The sequence below is a fragment of the Solanum pennellii genome, chromosome 9 (assembly GCF_001406875.1).
Source record: "Solanum pennellii chromosome 9, SPENNV200".
Classification (NCBI taxonomy): Eukaryota; Viridiplantae; Streptophyta; class Magnoliopsida; order Solanales; family Solanaceae; genus Solanum; species Solanum pennellii.
The window spans coordinates 957,781-979,000 of record NC_028645.1 but is presented as its reverse complement, the minus strand read 5'-3'; the positions used below and the strand labels follow the sequence as shown (position 1 = coordinate 979,000).

The following is a 21,220-nucleotide window of genomic DNA, read 5'->3' as shown; positions in this document are numbered from 1 at the left end:
ATGTAGTCACTCAAAAATAGTTTAATTACACTTTAAAGCTGTAGTTTGTTAATTATGATTGATAGCTACAAGTTATAGGGAGAAGAGTGACGATCGAGATTGAAAGATGGAAGAGAGAGTCGAGCTAGAGAGGACAGAAAGTAGATAGAGGTGAACTGTATAAGTATATCTGTCATATTTATGTATATATATAACTGATATACAATATGTATTTATATTTGTATCTATGTCATATAAGTGGTGTGTGTATAGTTTATATTGGTATATATATATAANGAAAGAATATATTTTGAAATATTGAGTTAGTCATGTGGACAATTGAAATAAAAAAGAACGGGGAACTTTTGCATGTAGTCACTCAAAAATAGTTTAATTACACTTTAAAGCTGTAGTTTGTTAATTATGATTGATAGCTACAAGTTATAGGGAGAAGAGTGACGATCGAGATTGAAAGATGGAAGAGAGAGTCGAGCTAGAGAGGACAGAAAGTAGATAGAGGTGAACTGTATAAGTATATCTGTCATATTTATGTATATATATAACTGATATACAATATGTATTTATATTTGTATCTATGTCATATAAGTGGTGTGTGTATAGTTTATATTTGTATATATATATAAATTACAATTATCTTGAACTCAATTTTTTTTATTTCATTTTTTTCTTTCACCTATCTACCTTGCGTTTGGTGTTACTTATGTTTAACAAGTATATAATTGAAATAGATTTATAGGACCAAAAATGGCAAAGATATAATTTCATATCATATGTTGAATTTTTGTAATAATTTCAGCTNTAAATTACAATTATCTTGAACTCAATTTTTTTTATTTCATTTTTTTCTTTCACCTATCTACCTTTCGTTTGGTGTTACTTATGTTTAACAAGTATATAATTGAAATAGATTTATAGGACCAAAAATGGCAAAGATATAATTTCATATCATATGTTGAATTTTTGTAATAATTTCAGCTAAAAAAAAAACAAATTAAAAAAAATCCGTGATAATAATATTTGATAACACTAATTCACAAACTATGGAATTAAATCAAATTACCGAAGATCATTCATGCTACATCTTTTATTATTATTCTCGTTATCTTTTAAATTTTACTAACAAAATTTTTATGGTCACACACGTATTATTATTGATTTGCGATATCGATTTCGAAAGTGAGTTGAAAGCATTATTTTAGTTTACAACACGCCATCTATGCATGTATATTCACTGATTCGACTTATTCAAATTTGTAAGGCCTCGCGCAGAGTGTCCTTAAAGGAGGAATGTCATATATAAGGTTCGAAGTCAAGACATCTAATTTAGTGCGTGAATATTGGTCTAATAGCCTTCTAGTAAAAACAACATTTGTAATTTCTACTAATTGAGTAGATTTTGTTGTCCCTCTCCATCTAACCTAAATCTCCTATCATCATTGTGTTTTCCAAGTTCAAATTCGAGACGTCTTAGTTGATCACAAATAAATCGTCATGGTGATCATAATGATGGTATAACCCAAGTTGGTGGACAAGGACGACTCAGTACAAGCCCCTGTGTCTTTTCCACCGCCACATTCCAAAAAATAGTTCTCTTCAAACCAATCGTCAGTAAAATATATATGATTAGGCTTGACTCCGATAACTTTAGTGGAATCAATGGAAGACCCAAAAATAGTTGAATCTCCCAAGCTGTTAATCTCTTTCAACTTACCTTTTCCATTGCATCTAATTCATATACCTCACATTAATAAGTGTCCACACCATCTTCAACATCTGGACGGTTTCTACCAAATCGAACAAGTAGTAATAATGCATCATTTACCTCAAAAACATAGTATTGAACATTAACTTGTGAAAAAAAGTCACGATTATCGTCAAGATGAATCAAGCGCGATTCTACGCGTGGTTCAGGACCATCTTGAACATCAATGATACCTATTTTAGCGCCCCAAGAAACAAGATAGAATCGACTCTTGTAGTAAATCATATTGGAGATTCCACCTATTCTATTAAGGATTTCGAATTCAGTCCAATTAGTATCTCCAGGTCGTGAAAAGGCTAAATGATTATACATCTGTGTTATATGCAATGACAAGTACATAATCTGATGTAAACGAAGGATTGACAGATAAAATAGCATTTCTGATGTAACATACTCCTTTGTTTCTTCATCCTCCTCTTCTCCTAAACCCCAAACCTATAAAAGGAGTTAAGGCAAATTGATTCGGAAGTTGAATTTAGGTACAGGAGAAAGGATTCAACAAACTGACCTCTTTTCCGTCTAATGATTGGATGAGAAGCCATCCCATCTGATCAGATGGGAAACATTCTCGGCCTTTAGCCTCAGGGAGGTACAATCTCCCCCCATGAACATGAAAACTATTAAAATTCCCTCATCTCTTAAATATAATATGGGCCAAATGAGATAATAGCAAGTCATAGATAAGGTATATGCATATTCTAAGACACCACGTTAAGAAATTACATATCTCACGGATGCATGTCAGCTTCTCCAAAAGTAGTGTATTTTTGAAGAATCCGACAGAGATGCAACTTCAAAAGTGAACGAGTCCCCGCAACTTAGAATTTCAACAGCAATGACCAAGTAATTCAATAGTATCACACCCTTCACTACAGAAGTAACAACCAAAAGAGGACAATCAACTATAAGTGCATCTTACCTTCATTAATATGAAAAAATTCGAACTGTAAAAAACATTCCATCAAGTATACTGTAATGACTAGATGCCAAAATATTTTATATTTCCGGGTTAAAACAATATATGGACACAAGATTCTTAGTTGAACACAAATAAATGGGATATTTCCTAGTCTATTTTACTATCTAGAACATTTCTAAGTAGACAAAACAGTCAGCAGTTGATTTCAGCTGTGCAACAAAATTCATATTAACATAGCTAACAAGTTAACTAATTAATCCGACAGGGAAAATCCAGCAAATTATGTAATGAAAAATTCATCTTACTTCAGTTTTGAACGTCGTTCACTGCTAATGATGCTGCATACTTCCTCTTACGTTTTGAGGTACAAGATGCTTTGCGTGGTGATGGTGAATACTGTAGGCGGTAACTGATGAGTGATGGACCAAAAATACTGAATTTCCCTGACTTGCTAAAAGCAGTTTCAGCATCGGCACGCCTCTTGAAAACAACTTTTACTTGTTTTCTCTTGTGAATAAGCTTGGTCTCAGATTCACAAAGTGGACCATACTGGCTAAATATTATGTTTAGATCTACTATGGGAGGAACTGATTCTAAATCTGAAAACTTAAGAATCAGCATGGTTGGAGAGTACTCGGAACTTCCATCCACAGGATCAGATAAATTTTCTCTTTCTGAATTCTCAACCAACAGGCCTACTTCTTGTTTATGGTCCAAGATCGGACTCAGGCCAGGAGAAGTCTCCCATTTAGCATTAGGAAAATCCTCCTCATTTTGGACCTCTGGTTCAAATAACACCTGATCTTCGGGGTTGCATTGAATAATCCTATCAGTCCAATACGAGTCCTCAATACCTTCTATCAACAAAGTTTCAGCAGCTAAGTTGGATGGATTTTGTCCTATATGATTTTCTGTCAGCTTTGAGTGGTCTGCTGACACGGTAGTTTCCGAGCAAGTTAAATTCCTATAATCACAGAACAAACTAGCTTGTGACAGCAAAATACTACTCGCATTCATGGGATCCCTGGCTGCCGAATAGAGCTTTGAGAGCAATTCTGTTGATGAAGGGAGCTTTTTTTGAATCAACTGTGCTCCTTCAGATTTCACAAGACCAAGTACTGAATCTCCAAAACCAATATTTCTCGAGTTCTCATTATGCTCACTAGTTCTTCGTGAGTTTCTGTCAATAGACTTGAGATTTCGCCTTGCAGCTTTATGAGATGGTAAAGAGATCTCGTTACGACTGCTTTGTGACAATTCTTTTTTCCTTCTTTTTGCCTTTGAATTGCTAGGCATATATTCAGATGTTAAATGTCTCTTCTCAGACGACACAGCCTTCCTCTCTCGCCCAGCTATCCCTCTAGATTTCTTCTGATCATTTGATATACGTGAACTGCTCCCATACACCAACATGGACATTGATTTTACCTTTTTACCAGGGTGATCAGCTATCCCCGAGCAACGAGGACGCTTTGTTGAGGAAGTACGTTGGACACTAGAATTTTCCTCCGACGCCACATCACTAGCATCTTTCTTCCCAAGCAGTGGTTCAACATCATTATCATTCTCAAACAAATCGCAAAATTCTTCTATTAGTGGGTGCTCATTATAACCATTCCAGCGATTGAAGGCCACCAACTGAGCTTTTGCCAACACAAACGACAACCTGTCGAGCCGGGAATGTGGAGCTGCTGCTACTGACTTGAGTGTTCTAACAAGTTCGGCAGGGTTGAATGGGGTTTGATCTGAAAAGTTGTCATTTCCAATTCTCATGTTTGATTCCGCCTGGATACCAGCCACTGCAACAATCTGAGATTCCATTTTTGCTCGGGTTTCCTCCAGCAAACATGGGCAGGCGAGCCCTAACTCAACCCGTCTAGAGACTTCATCTAGAGCACAGTTCACTGCATGAGAAAAGTTTTCTGAGTTGCACTGTTTCTCCATTCGAGAGAAGTACATCTTAAATGGCTTAATGCTAGATGCTTCATTCCATGCAAATGTCTGGTCACCAAAATAAGCTATAAGATAGCAATTCTTTTTGAAGTATTTCATTGCGTTGTTTGATGCAACAGAAGGGTCCAATATCTGCCCAGGCCACCAAGGATGACTCCTCACCTTACCCCATACTAAATCGTACACGTTAAACTTCCCTTCATCTTCCATTCTGTGCTTAACCTCTCGTCTTTCTGGAATGACAGCATCAAGCCCAACATGTATACCATCATTAAAGTTGACTGTTCTACCATCACGAACAGATCCATTTCTCCCACCTAATACCTCTTGCATGTTGTTGGCTCCTTCTACTACATTCCCCCTTCGTGTAAGATGTGAAAATCTCGTCAAATCAACCACAAGCTCACCGTCAAGCCGACCATACCCTGCAAACCTCATTCCACCTTCGAGATCACATGGACCCAAGTCAATCTCCACACCTAAACCTTCCATTTCCACTCTTAAACCCTTAACAACATCATTACCTTCTACAAAAACCCTAACCCCATCATCAATAACCGATTCACAAACTAAATTCAGATTATTTCGATTTTCCATTAGGGTTTCATTTCCTGATTGATCATCAACACTAACAACTTTGAGATTTTGATCCGAATTCACTGACATTGCAGAAATCCTAACAAATATAAAACACACACATCATCAAAAAACGTTGTAAGCGCATGAATCAACAACTATTTCAACATAGAACACATAATTCACACATTTTGATCCAAATTCACCGGCATTGCAGAAATCCTAACACATATAAACCACATACATCATCAAAAAAACGCTGTAAACACATGAATCAGCAGCTATTTCGACATAGAACACATGATTTCACACATTTCGATCCGATTTCACCGACATTGCAGAAATCCTAACAAATATTAACCACATACATCATCAAAAAAACGCTGTAAGCGCATGAATCAACAACTATTTCAACATAGAACACATAATCTCACACATACATAAAAAAAACGCTGTAATCACATGAATCAACAGTTATTTCAATATAGAACACATAAATTATATGCATATATCAGAAAAAAAAAAAAAACAAACGGTAAGCTGTAAGCACATGAATCGGCAGCAATTTCAACATAAAACACTCAATTATACACATAAATAATCNCATGAATCAACAGTTATTTCAATATAGAACACATAAATTATATGCATATATCAGAAAAAAAAAACAAACAAACGGTAAGCTGTAAGCACATGAATCGGCAGCAATTTCAACATAAAACACACAATTATACACATAAATCATCAAAAAAAAATCTTTAAAAAAGGCCGTAAGCACATGAATCAGCTGCTATTTCAATGTAGATCACATAATTACACCAAAAAAAAATAATAAATCTAAGCACATGAATCGGCAGCAATTTCAACATAAAACACATTATTATACACATAAATCATCAAAAAAAAATCTGAAAAAAACGCCGTAAGCACATGAAGCAGCATCTATTTCAATGTAGATCACATAATTACACAAAAAAAAAATCAAAAAAAAAAACTGTAGTTACATGAATCGAGAACCATTTCAAATAAAATTGAACACATGCACGGAAAATTGATAATATGAAAAATATTTTACCTCTGAGTATTGATTTCTCCTCGAGAGAGAGATTTGCAGAAAAAATATGAGTGTGAAGGTATGAAGAACTGTTTGTTAAAGAGTTAGAAGAATCGCTGAAACGACACGTGTCGTTACGGCGTAGTTTTTGTAGAGACATGCAAAAAGGCATGGACTTTTTGTTTTATATATATATATATATATATATATTAGTTTCGAATTTGAATTCACATATTATAGGTCTATTTTCAAAGACGTGCTTTCAATAGAATTCTTTTTTTCATTCGGAAATGGACCAAATCCGATATCCCTATCAAAATGAAGACGTTTCAACCATATCGTCACAACTTAGATTAGTCGTTAAAAGTTTTTGTCTCTAGGTATATTCATTAACGATAACGATATCTATGCCACGAGCAACAAAGTCTATACAATTAAATTTGTAAAAATAATATACAAGTTGGGAATAAAGAAATTGACTAATATTTCATGATGATTTTGAGATTATCGTAAGATTTATTGCAACTGTTCTCTCTTTATTTTAGCTTGAGACCAATGATGTGCAAGCGATGCAAATTAGCTCAAACACAAAGCTCACTAACGCCCACATTTCACCCCATCGTGTTTTGTTAATATAACATATAAATTATTTTGACCTTTTGTTTTTTTTTTTTTGGGTCAAGATTACAACCCATAGATGTAAGATGTACACAAACATTATTTCTACCTTAATGGGGTAGAGAAGTTGTTTCTAAAGGGCTCTCGATTCAAAAGGGAACCATCCAACATAGAATTATAAGAACAAAAACAACAAAATAGCAAGATATAAAACCATCTTTGTAACTATATATATCGAAGTATATAAGCTGAGTAATAAACAACAATTAATAACATATCAAGTTTTTACCATTCTGACCAAATTTTTTGATCGAAAGGATTTTTTCCATATAATATCATACAATATTATATCTTGGAAAAGTCATATTATTTTACTAGATAATATATAATTTCTCGTTATATTTAATATTTTTTTTTATAGTCAAATAAAATTATGAGGAAAGTAAGATTAATAAAAATTTAGACTTTAAAGTATAAAAATAACATAACACTACTAACAAGTAAAACATGAGCAAGAATAAATAGAAAATTGTTAATCCCTTTGTATATTAACGCTTAATAATGCTGTTGTTTTACAAGTAAATATAAGACATATTTCTTTTTTACGAGATGATTTACTTACGTCTTTGATATAATATGAAAATAGTGTCAAGCTACAACTAGCTTTAGTGCTAGGCTTAAAAATGATTAGTGTTAGATCAAGAATCGTTATTAGTGCATTTCATTTGGGAAATAAATTATAATCACAAAAAGAATCATGTGATAACGATATTATAAGTATAGAGTAGATCTTATAATATCGAAACAATATTAATTAAAGACATATTGTGAATAGTTATTTGATAATATTTTAGGACTATGATCCAAAACACTATTTTAGATACACTTCAGATCGAGCTAACACTTTCACGTATTGAATTTCGATTAATTCAATTGTTAAGCTCGTATTTCATTTCATACATGATACACCCTCTATTTTTACTTATTTTAAAAGAAAGAATTTAAATATATTTTTGTTTATTTATTGGCATTTTCGTCGTACACTTTTACTTATTTATTATATTAAAAAGAAATTATATTTTATTAATAAAAATAATAGTAAATATATATACTCCATGATTTATTTTACTTTTTTTTTTTTAAAATCATTTTTCGTTTCTATATTCTTTTCCCGCCAAAACTATAGTGAACCTTTTTTTTTCCCTCGGAGAGCTTTGTACGGTCCAATCGCCACCCCATGACCGGAGAAATGGCGGTGAACGGGAAGATTCAACAGAAATTGACGACGCCGATCGGTCTCGGTATAGCACTGTCGATTTATTTCTCCGGTATCGATTTCCATGTCGGTGACCCTCAATTCCGATTAGCCTCTGAGCTTGTTCGCTTCTTCTCTGCTCCTTCCGGTGAACAATTCGTTTCTCAGGTGAGATCTGTAAGACACGTTATGATTACTTACTTTGGAGAGTCGAGTGATTTATGGTTGAAAACACATCTAAAATATCTTAAGTTAGTTGTGTGAGTTTCCTATATGAAATATCACCACGTTCAGTGTAGGAAAGAGCAACATTTGATAGTTAAGATGTGTTTTGATGAATAGTTTGTTATAATTGGCATAGTGAATTCAAACAACAGTAATGAAACTCAAAAAAGATCTGGATACTTTAGGTGTGTTTTTGAGTTGCTTTGTTTCAAACAATTGTGAAATGGCTGGCTGGATTTACTAGGAAATAAGATGATTTGACTGTTTTACTCCATACACCGAGTATTTGCTTTTTGTGTAGTGTTTTTGAGTTGTTATGTTTCAAACAATTGTGAAATGGCTGGCTGAATTTACTAGGAAATAAGATGATTTGACTGTTGTACTCCATACACCGAGTATTTGCTTTTTGTGTAGTGTTTTTGAGTTGTTATCTTTCAAACAATTGTGAACTGTTTTCTGCATTAGATGTCATATGGTGAACGTGAACGATTGGAGTCTATATCTGTTACTGTGAATAAAAGCGAAGTTCATACTAGTAGCAAAGGAAATTGTTGATTTACTGACTCTTTCCATGTAATATTCCTTCTTCCAAGCTTTTTTTAGTTGCCGGATAACCACTAATAGTAACTGAAAATGAAGGTCAAAGATTGATGTTGAATTATTAAATATGCTTATGGCCATAATTTCCAAATAATTTTCATTTTATTTGGAATTGATGGAGTTGAAGTTGAAAATGGAATTGTGCTTGTTTACATGTTTTGCAAAGAATATTGGAATAATGTTAATACTTGAACTTAAATGCAACTTCAAAAGTGAAAATTGAGTCGGAAACAGGTTATAAGTTGTTTGCCAAATTTAAAATGCACCAAACAACAATTTTCAAATAAAGTGAATGATTTTTATGGAGAGACGGGTCCTAAGTCAAGGTGAATAGAGATGGATCCACTTTCTTTGAAGGCATAATATATATATTGGATCCTAAACTTGACTTCAAATTTTAACTTTGACCTCCAACTTTCATAACATACAAACATACACTTTAACTATCCAACTTATAAATAAATAAACACATGAGTCCTACATGGCAAAATACACGTAGAACACCACGTAGGACAAAAAATGACATGCAGGATGACATGTAGGACATGTGTCTCTATTTGTTCAACTTTATATAAGTTAAGTGTCGATTTGTGCACATCCAAAGTTGAAGGACATAAATGTGATTTGAAGCCAAGTTGACGGGCACATTTATGCATTATGCTTTTTTAAATTTATGGGTTCCTACAACAATCTCAAATCAAGTACAATAATAACTGGATTCACAGTCATAGTACTTGTAGATATTTAGTAGATTTCTTAATGCTTATACAAGGTCTAGGCAAAAACTATTGGTTCTTGTGAACCCTTCCATTGTACTCTAAAACTACCTTTGTAGGTGAAGGATGATGATGCCACATATTGCTTGTCATGTACTTTCAAAGTCCAAAAAGTTTGTGAACTGAAGGACTCTTTTGCTGTTTCAGAAAGTTGGTGTACTTCTAATCTCTTATTTCTTCTTGTGGAGGGTTTTCTTACACTGTTTGATATTTCTTATCTGGAGTATTCGAATTGAGAACGTTATCCACTGGAGTCTATATCTGACAATTATGGCATAGTACAGTACTAATAGTAAATGAAAATGGCTAATTTGCTGATATTATTGCAATATTTTAGCGTACAAGCATGTTTCAATTGCTGGTAAATTATGATTTTTAGAATTGTAAGTTACAGATTAAAGAATGACACTGAATTATTAATTCAGGTGAAGGAGGTTGATGGCATGTTCTTATTGCCACTGGACTTTCAGCAATTCCGAAAACTTTGTGAGCTCCAAGAATTTTATACAATTTTAGAGAGTAAATCTAAAGATGCTCTGTTGTGTATGAGTGCTGCATTACACAAGGTAGTACATTTACGGTTATGAAATTCAAGTTTTCCACATATTTATGTTATTTTATCTTAATTGTATCGTTTTGTCCCTGCTGCTTGCAGGTTTACTTTATGAAATTGGGGGATGACAGTTTTGATGATTTTGTGAAGATAAATATACGTCTCCACAACTATCCTCAATCAATGATTGCATTGAAGAACCTAAAAGCTGCTTATATAGGTAAAAATGATATTCCACTTTACATTTGCTCTTTATCGATCAATTAGCTTAATGCTGCTTAGATTCTTAGTATGTTTTTTTCACATGATAGATAGGCTTGTCTCTGTACGTGGTACAGTGGTAAAAGTTAGCACAGTTAAGCCTCTGGTGATGCAAATGTGTTTTGCATGTACTAAGTGTGGAACCAGTATTACTCGTGACTTTCCAGATGGAAAATTTTCACCTCCACCAGTATGTGAATTGCATGGTTGTAAATGTAGGACTTTTAATCCCATAAGGTCTACAGCTCGAATTATAGACTTTCAGAAAATAAGGTAAATTCCTCTTCCTTTGATGTCTGTAGACTGTACTTCAACATCTTTTTATATCATACTTTTTGGGTAAAATATGTTACTAAATATTATTATTCTATTCTTCTTCTCAACTCTCTGTTTTACTGTTCATTTCTTATCTTGTAAGTTATCTATGTTCTCCTAGAATTCAGGAGCTGCTGAAATCTGAACATCATGAAGAGGGACGGGTACCTCGAACTGTTGAATGTGAACTAACTGAAGATCTTGTGGATGCATGCATCCCTGGGGATATTGTGACTGTCACTGGTATTATTAGGGTGATTAACAATTACATGGATATTGGAGGAGGTAAATGATTATATAGAGAATGCGACATAGATGTGTTTGGATAGCATGAATGTCTTTCCTCCACCTATAAAAAACAATTTAAGTTACGTATCCTGTTACTTGTGAGCTTATTAATATTTTGGACAAATAATCTGAATTGTTTTTCTCTAACAACAGTTTTATACTTACGAGTGTAGATCGCAGCATCTTACGAGCAAAATTTTCGACCCTCCTAATTTTTTCCTTCCATTCCATCTCTTGCTCGAGATGAGGATACATATATATGCTATATATGTCGTGCGCGTGTGTGTATATGTAGAGAGAAGCGAGTACGTCCCTGATATAGATCTTGAGAAATGAAAGCAGACTTCGTTTAAGAGCCATAAATGTAAGTTTGTTTCTGTCTTAGCGCAGCAAAAAATGCGTTACGCCGGATTTTCTCCATTAAATTAGATGATATATGTGAACACCAAATATAGCCTTCTTTTATCGGACTGTAACATATGGTTCCCTGTTCAAATTAAATATATAAGGGAGAAATTTAAGAGAAAGTTGATAAAGTGTGCTGACCCTTGTTTTCATGCATGGGTCCTTAATTTCATTTAAAAATATAAAATTTGAGTCACATTCTTCAGACGAAAGCTCCTGACTGATATGAAATAAGCATCATATTCATTTATAGGCCTTAAAGCTGATGTAGAATTGTAATATCATCAACGACAGTGAATCTTGTAGCTTATTCTTACTATTGCTTGAAGTCTTTAAACATAGCAGTCTTGAGTCAAGTCTAAAGGAAGTATCTACTTATTTGTTCTTGTCTTTTATTTTGGATCTATGTTATTAAGTGCCAATGCTTTTTGCACAGACAGTGAGCAACAAAAGATAATGCATTGTCTGAAATTTCTTATAATGCATTAAGTATGAATGCTTCTTCTCTGTGTTTGCTTCAAGTCTTGGATGGATGACATCTAAATGTTTAAGCTAATGTTGATCCAGTGACCATACAGAGACTCCAGCTATCCTTCTTGTTAGATGAGCTATTATTTAGGAAAAGAAGGTTTAATGTCATAATATACTTGTCCATTAAGAATGCATATTAAGTAGATCAACTTATGAGTCCTCCATGATCTGGTTACATATAACACAATGGAACTTTCTTTCATTCAAAATGATATATTGATGGAGTGCCTTGTAATAAATGATATTCAAATTAGTTATGTTTTGATACCCTATCACAGCTACATAGCCTTTGCCTGAATTGATTTCTGGGAGAGAAAAGTCATTATACCAATCTTTCTGTTGCACTCAGGAAAAATATAGGCCAGTGACATTGATAATGTTGCAGATTGGAAAAAATTTATGCATTTGATTTGCTGCTATATACTTCAATTTTGGTTATATATGTCAGATGTTAACTGTATGCGAACCTTGGTTAATGCAGGAAAGTCGAAAGGCAAGAATCAAGGACTTTATTATTTGTACCTAGAAGTAGTATCTATTACAAACTCGAAGTCTCAGTCAACACCTGAGGGTTCACAAGATAACCCTAATGCTCGAGCTACAGACCTACTTGATTTATACTCATTCTCTCCAAAGGATTTGGAGTTTATTGTTAAGTTTTCTGAAGAACACGGTTCTGATGTCTTTCGACAAATACTTCAATCTGTTTGCCCCTCGATCTACGGTCACGAGCTTGTTAAAGGTATAAATAATCATTGGGATGAGTTTTATCATTATTTTTCAGTAAGCTATCATTCCTTAAATTTTTGATGTGTACCTTGCTGCATGGTGATGAACAAGAGCTAACGTGCTTGCTTTAGGACATATATCAAATGGAGAGTCTTAGAAGATGATTTGAGGTCTTTGTATCCAGTCCTCTTGTTATATGTTTGGCTTTTCATAGAGTAAGCCTCTGGGTTAGGACTGTTTGAATGTGGACACAGTATTAATGCCTTCCAGTTTGAATACCATTTCATTTGGTGATATGTGCCTTTACTGTAAAATAGATATCAACTAGATTCACAGTGTACCTGTATCTTCTTGATGCCTTTTAACACAATCACTTCATTAAAAAAGGGTTGTACCATGTCATTTGGGGTCTTTTTGGTATGCCCTAAACCAGTAGATTAAATGGCCCTGCTTGGCCCACTGTCATCATACTACGATCAACTCAAATTGTGTATAATGGAGTGATTCATATCTGAGGGTCTTTCCCTTCTTCAGAATTACTCTCTAGTTAGGCATGCAAAGATACCTGATTTTTGTACCTTTTACTTTCTTTGTTTACTTGTTGTCATCTTTTTTTTTCCTTTCCAACTTCTTAAGTGTTTTCCTTGGTTGTTTATGTATCTTGAAACTCTTGCCACACTTTTTCATATGTTAATTATTGGTATGTGATTCATGGAAAAAAGACACACATACAATTGAAGCACTGTCACATTTCTTCCTTTGTCATGTTTACATTGTGTTTGGCAGAATTTGTTTTGTTTGCATGAGCTGTTTGAAGTGGTCATGCTACAGGTACATAGATAACTTGATCCTCTTTCCTCTTTTCTTTGTTCCTCTTCTTTGTGTAGCGGGAATTACATTAGCTTTATTTGGTGGTGTACGGAAGCATTCCATGGATCAGAATAAGGTTCCTGTGAGAGGAGATATCCACATAATAATTGTCGGTATGTGGCTATCTACCTTGTCTTCTTTTGGTCCTGCTGGAAATAAATTAGGGAAAGCGGTTTAGCTTATTAGTTAGCATTTTTCTGAAGCTAAAATATCTATTAAGAAGTCAAGTGTATCCGCTTATCTGAATACATCAAATAATTGTACAAGCTAACTTGAATAGAGCTGGTTTTTATGTTATTAGGTGATCCTGGATTGGGTAAAAGTCAACTACTTCAAGCGGCAGCTTCCATTTCTCCCCGTGGCATATATATTTGTGGTAATGCAACAACTAATGCTGGCCTTACTGTTGCTGTTGTCAAGGATCCTTTGACCGGTGACTATGCGTTTGAAGCAGGTAATGGTCTCCTTTTTTTTTTAGTGCGGGAATACTATGATTTTGGAAATCCACCAATCAATGTATCTTTTTGCAGAAGGTTATATTCAAAGCAATGTATTTTGAAGAGAAACATAGGGTAACTAAAATGAATGTTTGGGGTATCACTGTTTTATGAGAATCCTTATTTATTTATATCCTGAGGAAGGGTGTGTCTAGTAAAAAGAAGTTGAACTTAGTATAGTTCCTTGTAATCAAGCAGGTGCTGTTATATTGGTTACTACTTTCTATGGTTGATAGTGTCCTTTCTCACCTTCTGGTTTGAGGAAAATCAGGAATTACCTGTAAATTTGTCTAGCTATGCTATTTAGAAATTTGTTTTAAGAGAAATTACTGCTTCAGTTATTGGTTATAGTGATCATCTTGGTCCCTAAATGCTAAATTATACTGTTTTTGTTGCTTTTTGGCATGGTTAGGTGCTATGGTTCTTGCAGATAGTGGATTATGTTGCATTGACGAGTTTGACAAAATGTCTGCTGAACATCAGGTCTTTTTAGTTAAACGGATTTATACTGTCAACTGGTACTTCACACTTAGGATCAGGACATAATTAGTTTTCCATGACTTTAGGCCTTATTGGAGGCTATGGAACAACAGTGCGTCTCTGTTGCAAAGGCAGGACTTGTTGCAAGTTTGTCAGCGCGAACATCTGTTTTAGCAGCAGCAAACCCTGTTGGTGGCCACTACAAGTATTATGAAAAACTTGCATATTTTTTATTTGAATGTTATGGATGACGGTTGAGTGATAATTGATGCCTTTAGATCCACTTTTTTGGTTATGTAAGCAAAGAAAGCAGCCAAGCACTAGATAATGCTGAACATCACAGGAGAGGGTGTATCCCCTCATGCAACAAGTCATGCTATCCTCTTTGTATACATTTCTTAGGTTACACTAGAGCGCTAAACACGAACACTTGTGTTTTAACATTTGTAATTGCTCAGTAACATCTCTGGCAGTGTTATCAAAAGCAAAAGGCACAGAAAAGCTTTAAGGTCCGCTGGGGCTTTAAGCGCAAAAACAATACACATATATGTATAGTTGAAAACTAATAATTATAGGCACGAATGACAAATAGATGAACAAAGAAATTGTTTTTTTTTTACGATAAAGTAAAATATTAATTGTTTAGTGTTGCCTCTTCAGAAGAGGACATGCCTTAGAACCTTTATGACGACCCTTAAGTACTCATTAAGCAAGGGTAAGTGCTCAACACATTTTGAGTCTCACTTCAGGGCTTAAGGAGCTGTAAGATAGACTGGTGGTTAGATGGTAACTCACAGAAGAAAGAGAAGAAAGAAGATAGAAACTTAAAAGAGGAGAAAGAAGAAAGGAGAAGAATCTATCTCATATAATTATGTAAACTTATATCATGGGAATACTTGCATTACATATTGGTCTTTTAAAAGCTATATATATGACTCTGGTGGTAATGTGTGAAAAAATTCTTGCAGCCGTGCAAAAACTGTGAACGAGAACTTGAAGATGAATGGTGCTTTGCTTTCACGATTTGATTTGGTGTTCATATTACTTGATAAACCTGATGAGGTGCTGGACAAGCGACTCTCTGAACATATTATGTCAGTAAGTGTCCTCACTCCTTTCTGCAAATGTTCGTTTAAGTTGGAAAATTGATCAACTTGGTGAGAAATATCCAACTGTTAACATCGCTCCTCGGATCCTTGTTTCCTATATGGAGACAATTCTTGTTGCAGTAAATAATTCTTTTTTGACCCCATCAGATATAAGTAATCAGTTTCTTTAACATTTTCTGCATGACCAGTATGAAACACTATCAAAATTCACTCGTTCAATGGAATTAGCTAGTTGATGCTATCCTTGAGTTATTTATGGCAAGACTAGGTGAATCATTGAAAAAAAAAAAAGAAACAAGATTCGGTGATCATTGACGAACAAAAACAATCCTGTCACTTTCCCTGCTACTTTTAGCATCATTCTTTAGCTTCTTCAAGGAAAAGGTCCTTTTTCTTTTATGCATATTAACATGCAATACAACTTGGATTGAAATTTATCAGTTGATGCCATTATATGGTTATCATTTAGAATTTATTCATGTGAAAAATTGCATGATTTAAACCTTTTCCTTGTCAGCTTCATGCAAAGAGTGTAGAGCAGCCACCAGTCGCAAAACGGTTATGTACAGGTTTGCCTTTTGCCAACCATTATCTCAGCGGGAAGTATTTTTATACAAATTGCTCTTAATTTTTATTTGCAGCCTTGCTGGATGTTGGAGAAATTGACATGAATACAAAAAAGGGTTCTTTAGTTGCAAGGCTGAGACTTGACCCTAAGAAAGACAGTGGTTTTGTTCCATTGCCTGCCCCTCTTCTGCGTAAATACATTGCTTATGCAAGAACTTATATATTTCCTAGGTTGTCAAATGTGCTTCCTTTTATGTTTGAAAGTTTTAGCTACTCTTTGAAACTTTTACTTATCTTCTTGTCATTTGGTGCAAGGATGACAAAACCAGCAGCAGAAATCTTGCAGAAGTTTTACTTGAAGTTGAGGGATCATAATACGTCCGGTGATGGTACACCAATAACAGCAAGGCAATTAGAGAGCTTGGTAAGGTTAGCAGGAGCTCGAGCTCGAGTAGATCTAAGAGAAGAGATAACTGAGCAAGATGCTCTGGTAAATTGTTTCACTAACAATCTTCCCAAAGTCATCAAGACCTGCTATAATCTTTATCATCGAATTTCTCTAGTACAATACCCTCTAATCATGTATTCTCTATTCTCAGGATGTTGTGGAAATAATGAAAGAATCATTATACGATAAGTATGTTGACGAACATGGATTTGTGGATTTTGGACGAAGTGGGGGAATGAGTCAGCAGAAAGAAGCAAAACGGTTTTTGAGTGCCTTGCATAAGCAATCAGAATTGCAGCAAAAGGATTGCTTTTCAATTTCTGTAAGCCATCTTTCTCATCATTGTATATTTTATGGCAAAAGTACAAATGCATGAACGAGAAAAATCCCTATTAACAGTATCTATTTTTCAGGAAATATATAGTCTGGCTGATCGGATTGCATTAATGGTTCCAGATATCGATACATTCGTGGATAATCTTAATAGTGTTGGTTATTTACTAAAGAAGGGTCCCAAAACATATCAGGTACTGTGATATCTGGCCTTCATAGTTACAAGATAACCAAATTGCACTGAGAATGAAGTTTATACAGCCATACTTGATCACTGGAACTCAATTCTCTCGACATTACTTATGTGAAAATACAACTCTTTTTCTGTCAAATTTTGGGTTTCCCTAATCTTGAATCATTTTTCATGCAGGTTCTATCTTCATCTTATTCACAAACATCAAGGTCAAGAGGATAGTCGAGCAACTCTAAGGCCACAACTAAATCATGTATCATTCTGTTTATTTTCGAGAAGAAGTGCCATTTTGGCTTCTAATATGTTCCTTTCATGTAAATAGTTTTAACTACGTGACATTTTAGGCTATTCTGAAGAAATCAATACAAGTATATCGAGAGCAAATATTAAGTATAAACCCAGGTGGTTCTTTTACCATGATCTAAAGAAAGAGCTTTACAGCATTATGTAACTCATTAATTGATGTATACACCTTATGAACTTTGGTAAAATACACTAAATATAATTGCTATTGACCATCATAAGATAGAAGAGACACTTACAGAATCCAGTAGAAAGCTGTATCAGATTATATTTCAACTGTGTATAACACACCAAACTTTCAAATCTACATATATATTCAAGAATAATATCTGTGTTTTCATCTTCAATTACTCAGATTTGTATTCATCGTCAATTACTGAATCAAGGCGCCATTCACTTCCATAATAGGAGTTGGGCAATCCCAACCAGAACTTGAATGCTTCAGCTGCTCGTTTTCGTTCCTTTCTCCTGTCCTGTCTAGCTCTTGACGCGTGCTTACTAGTAAACATCCTTGAATGCATCTCGACGTAGATCCTAGTAAACTTGGTCTTATTTGGTGGTATCCCGTGTTGCTCCATGCAAGCAACGATCTCCAACGCTTTCCTAAAGAAAGCTGCTCGGACACATATGTCTGCTAATGTATCCAACAGTCCTTCATCAGGTTCCAATGGCGGGAGGAGGCCTGAAGACGGAGTAGACTCCTCTCCGTTTCCCATTCCACACCTCTGTTTTATCTCATTCCAAAGCAAGAGTGCTTCTCCCGGCTTCCTAGCCAAAGCAATTCCATTTGCAAGACTGCCATAAGTGGCTACGTTTGGGTAGAATCCGTTTTCTTTCATCCTCTCGATCACACTCTTTGCTTCCTCAACCTTTCCTAGCTTAGAGTATGCATCTACCAACATATTCCAAGCAACCAAATCAACCTTCACTCGAGGGTCTTTAAGCATCTCGTCAAACACCTTGTTAGCTAGCTTAGCCTGACCAGACGAGGCAAAAGCTTTCATCAAAGTGGTGTAACTTACTTTGGTTGGAGCAATACCTCTCGCTCTCATATCGTTGAAGTAGGAAAGAGCTCCTGCACTGTCATCTACCAATATACATCCATCAATGATTGTGTTATAAGAAACCACATCAGGCTCTATTCCAGTATCAATCATCTCTTTAATCAGCTCTTCTGCCCTGTCAATATGCAGCTGTTGACAATATCCTTTGATCAAAACATTGTAAGTTACTCTATTAGCAGGGACACCAATCCTGACCATCTCAGCCAGCACCTCTCGTGCCCTATCCATTAAACCTTGCTTCACAAATGCAGAAATAACTGTCGTGTAAGTGACATGGTCTGGATGGCTCTCACTATCTCCTAGATGTCTCATTGCCTCTAACATCCTCACCATATCTGCAACACGACCAGCATTCATATAACCTTTCATTAAAGTCGTATACATCCTAGAATTCGGTTCAAACACTCTAGACAACTCCGGCGGCTCATTTTCTCTCCAATTAACAGAATTCGGAAGCAACTTCTCAAACACATCACTATCATTCAAACACACCTCTTCCACATTACCCTCTCTTAGCATCTTACACAAATCCCTCCTCCCTTCCCTCATAGCCTGAACAACTTTTTCCGCAGTAACCAAATCACCAAAACCAACATAAGCAGCAACAAGAGACTGAAATGTTGACATACACAACGGAATTCCCTTCTCGAGTATCCTTTCCAATACGAAAACAAGCAAATCCTTCCTATCACCTCTTGCACAAAGCTTAATCATCACATTATAAGTCAAAACATCAGGCTCACAATCAAACTCACTCATTTCATTAAACAACTCCAAGAACCTTTTCTTATCACCAAGATTAGCACAAGCATTCAACACAGCATTATACGCGGCTGTATCAGGCCGCGAATGCTTAACCAAATCAAGATTAGACAACCTACGAATCCTTTTAGTAACAGCACAAAAAAGACCCAAACTTTCAATTGGACCATCGTCACCAGAGGATGCAAGACGACTAACAACAGAACTCCAAGCTTTAACATGAGGTAAATAACCAGATTTCAACATTGACTTAATAATAGAAGCAGCATAAAGAACATGTCCACCTTTAGCTGCAGCACTAGCAAGAAGTCCAAGTGAATTCGCGTCGAGGCGGTGAAGCTGCCGTTCATGGCGGAGGCGTTGGATGATTGACTGAGCACGACGGAGGCTGATAGTGGAGTTTTGGTAAGATAATTGAGAAACTAAACGACTAAGACAAGTGGGGTTTGGGAGTTGTTGATCAAGATTCTTGGTGTAGTACAACCAAGCTTCATCAGTCTTTCTCTGCTGCAAAAGGGTCAAAAGGGTATTGTCAGGGGAAGCTGAAAATGGGTTCTTGGAAGTGATTAAGGAAGTGGGGTTGGAGGAATTGGAAGTGGGGTGAGGTTGAAATGAGCTATTGGTAGCTTTACAAGTGAGGGTTGAAGAAGAGAAGGAGTTAAAGATGAGATTTTGGGTGAAGGGAAATGGTGAAGTTGAGGAAGGGGGTGAAGGGGGGGTGGGGGGTAGTAGACTTGTCATGAATTCTTGAACATTTGGGGAAGAAGAGAAAGGGGGAGGGAGAAGTAGTTTCAAATTGAGGAAATGGTGATAAGGTGTGTTGAAGGGTTTTGGGTGGAGTATGGATGAACTACGTAATGGGGTTTAGTTGGTGGTTCTTGTACTTTCACTTTTCTTGGGGTGGGGTGGGGTGGGGTTGGACACAACGCAATCGAGTATGATAATACTTTAATCGGTGTCTTACAAAATTATCATCTACACATATTATGACGTTAAATTAGTATGAAATGTTCACGAGACATAGTAAAGATGAATTGAAGAGTTTAATTGTTAGTTGAAATTAAATTGAGATTTAGTTGGTGGCTCTTGTACTTATACTCTTCTTTTTGATTTCATCTTTTGGGTCGGGGCGAGGATAAACATAATACATTTGAGTATGAATATTTAGACATTTCTTCTTGTCTCTTGTACGACAGTTGAACACTTCAACTTATAAAATAATTATTTAGATACATTCATAAATTATTGTGTCAAGTTAATACTCATCAGATATCTACGAGACATAGTGAAGATGGGTTGAAATGTTTGATTGTCACCAGAGAGATTATGTTGAGGTATTTATTTGTCGATTAAAATCTAATTTAATTGTTGTTTATATATTATGTCTTTTTCTTTTATGAAAAGAAATATCTAGAAGAATGGGATATTTTCACATCTTTTTGTTTTTTTTAGAGTGTGGATGGAAGGTGCCATCTACTTGGACCATGTCTAGATTAAGACATTTTTTGGATTATTAAGATGGACTAATTTTTTTTTGCTAAAATTTTAGGGGTGTTTATAATTTTCTTCTTTTTTCTTTGTTCTTTTTGGTGTGTGGGTGAATAATACTTTCAATATGAAGTATGTCTAGATTAAGACACTTTTTTGGACTATTTAAGAGATTTGAGTAAATGAGAGTATATATAAATATGAAAAGTGATTTTTTTTTTTGAAAAAAAAAACTAAAAAGCAAAATAAGATAAGTGAATTAATTGTAAGAAATATATCATTCTAG

The 21,220-nt window shown here is 35.0% G+C and overlaps 3 protein-coding genes across 5 annotated transcripts; 1 reads left to right on the top strand and 2 right to left on the bottom strand.

Annotated features, from left to right (window-relative positions):
- Positions 1-1,817: 1,817 nt before the first annotated feature.
- LOC107030688 lies at positions 1,818-6,371 on the bottom strand. Its single transcript, XM_015231956.2, has 3 exons — positions 6,286-6,371; positions 2,987-5,310; positions 1,818-2,631 (listed from the first exon to the last, which is right to left on the bottom strand). The coding sequence occupies exon 2, from the start codon at positions 5,298-5,300 to the stop codon at positions 2,988-2,990; it is 2,313 nt and encodes a 770-aa protein (XP_015087442.1). The 5' UTR covers positions 5,301-5,310; positions 6,286-6,371; the 3' UTR covers positions 1,818-2,631; position 2,987.
- A 1,679-nt stretch (positions 6,372-8,050) lies between these two features.
- Positions 8,051-17,701, top strand: LOC107031405 (probable DNA helicase MCM8). Of its 3 annotated transcripts, XM_015232758.2 has the most exons (17): positions 8,051-8,305; positions 10,164-10,304; positions 10,394-10,511; positions 10,603-10,825; positions 10,989-11,152; positions 12,573-12,833; positions 13,708-13,803; positions 13,992-14,144; positions 14,600-14,670; positions 14,754-14,872; positions 15,636-15,765; positions 16,294-16,345; positions 16,418-16,574; positions 16,659-16,833; positions 16,943-17,113; positions 17,205-17,318; positions 17,495-17,701. In XM_015232758.2, exons 1-17 carry the CDS (start codon positions 8,120-8,122, stop codon positions 17,537-17,539), a joined length of 2,376 nt encoding a protein of 791 aa, XP_015088244.1. In that variant the 5' UTR covers positions 8,051-8,119; the 3' UTR covers positions 17,540-17,701. The 3 variants fall into 3 exon arrangements, 2 of the variants coding, with proteins under 2 accessions (XP_015088244.1, XP_015088243.1); XM_015232757.2 differs by having other exon boundaries at positions 16,418-16,833; XR_003574400.1 differs by lacking the exons at positions 17,205-17,318; positions 17,495-17,701 and having other exon boundaries at positions 16,679-16,833; positions 16,943-17,075.
- Positions 17,702-17,795: 94 nt separating this feature from the next.
- On the bottom strand, positions 17,796-20,307 carry LOC107031406 (pentatricopeptide repeat-containing protein At3g09650, chloroplastic). Its single transcript, XM_015232759.2, has one exon. It carries the CDS (start codon positions 20,185-20,187, stop codon positions 17,968-17,970), a length of 2,220 nt encoding a protein of 739 aa, XP_015088245.1. The 5' UTR covers positions 20,188-20,307; the 3' UTR covers positions 17,796-17,967.
- Positions 20,308-21,220: the final 913 nt, after the last annotated feature.

Bases quoted from the DNA above. Each gene is read 5' to 3' on its own strand.
- LOC107031406 (XM_015232759.2), bottom strand. From the start codon at position 20,187: ATGACAAGTCTACTACCCCCCACCCCCCCTTCACCCCCTTCCTCAACT.
- LOC107031405 (XM_015232757.2), top strand. From the start codon at position 8,120: ATGACCGGAGAAATGGCGGTGAACGGGAAGATTCAACAGAAATTGACG. The intron at 11,153-12,572 runs GTAAATGATTAT...TGGTTAATGCAG, and splicing joins TTACATGGATATTGGAGGAG to GAAAGTCGAAAGGCAAGAAT. The intron at 17,114-17,204 runs GTAAGCCATCTT...TCTATTTTTCAG, and splicing joins AGGATTGCTTTTCAATTTCT to GAAATATATAGTCTGGCTGA.
- LOC107030688 (XM_015231956.2), bottom strand. From the start codon at position 5,300: ATGTCAGTGAATTCGGATCAAAATCTCAAAGTTGTTAGTGTTGATGAT.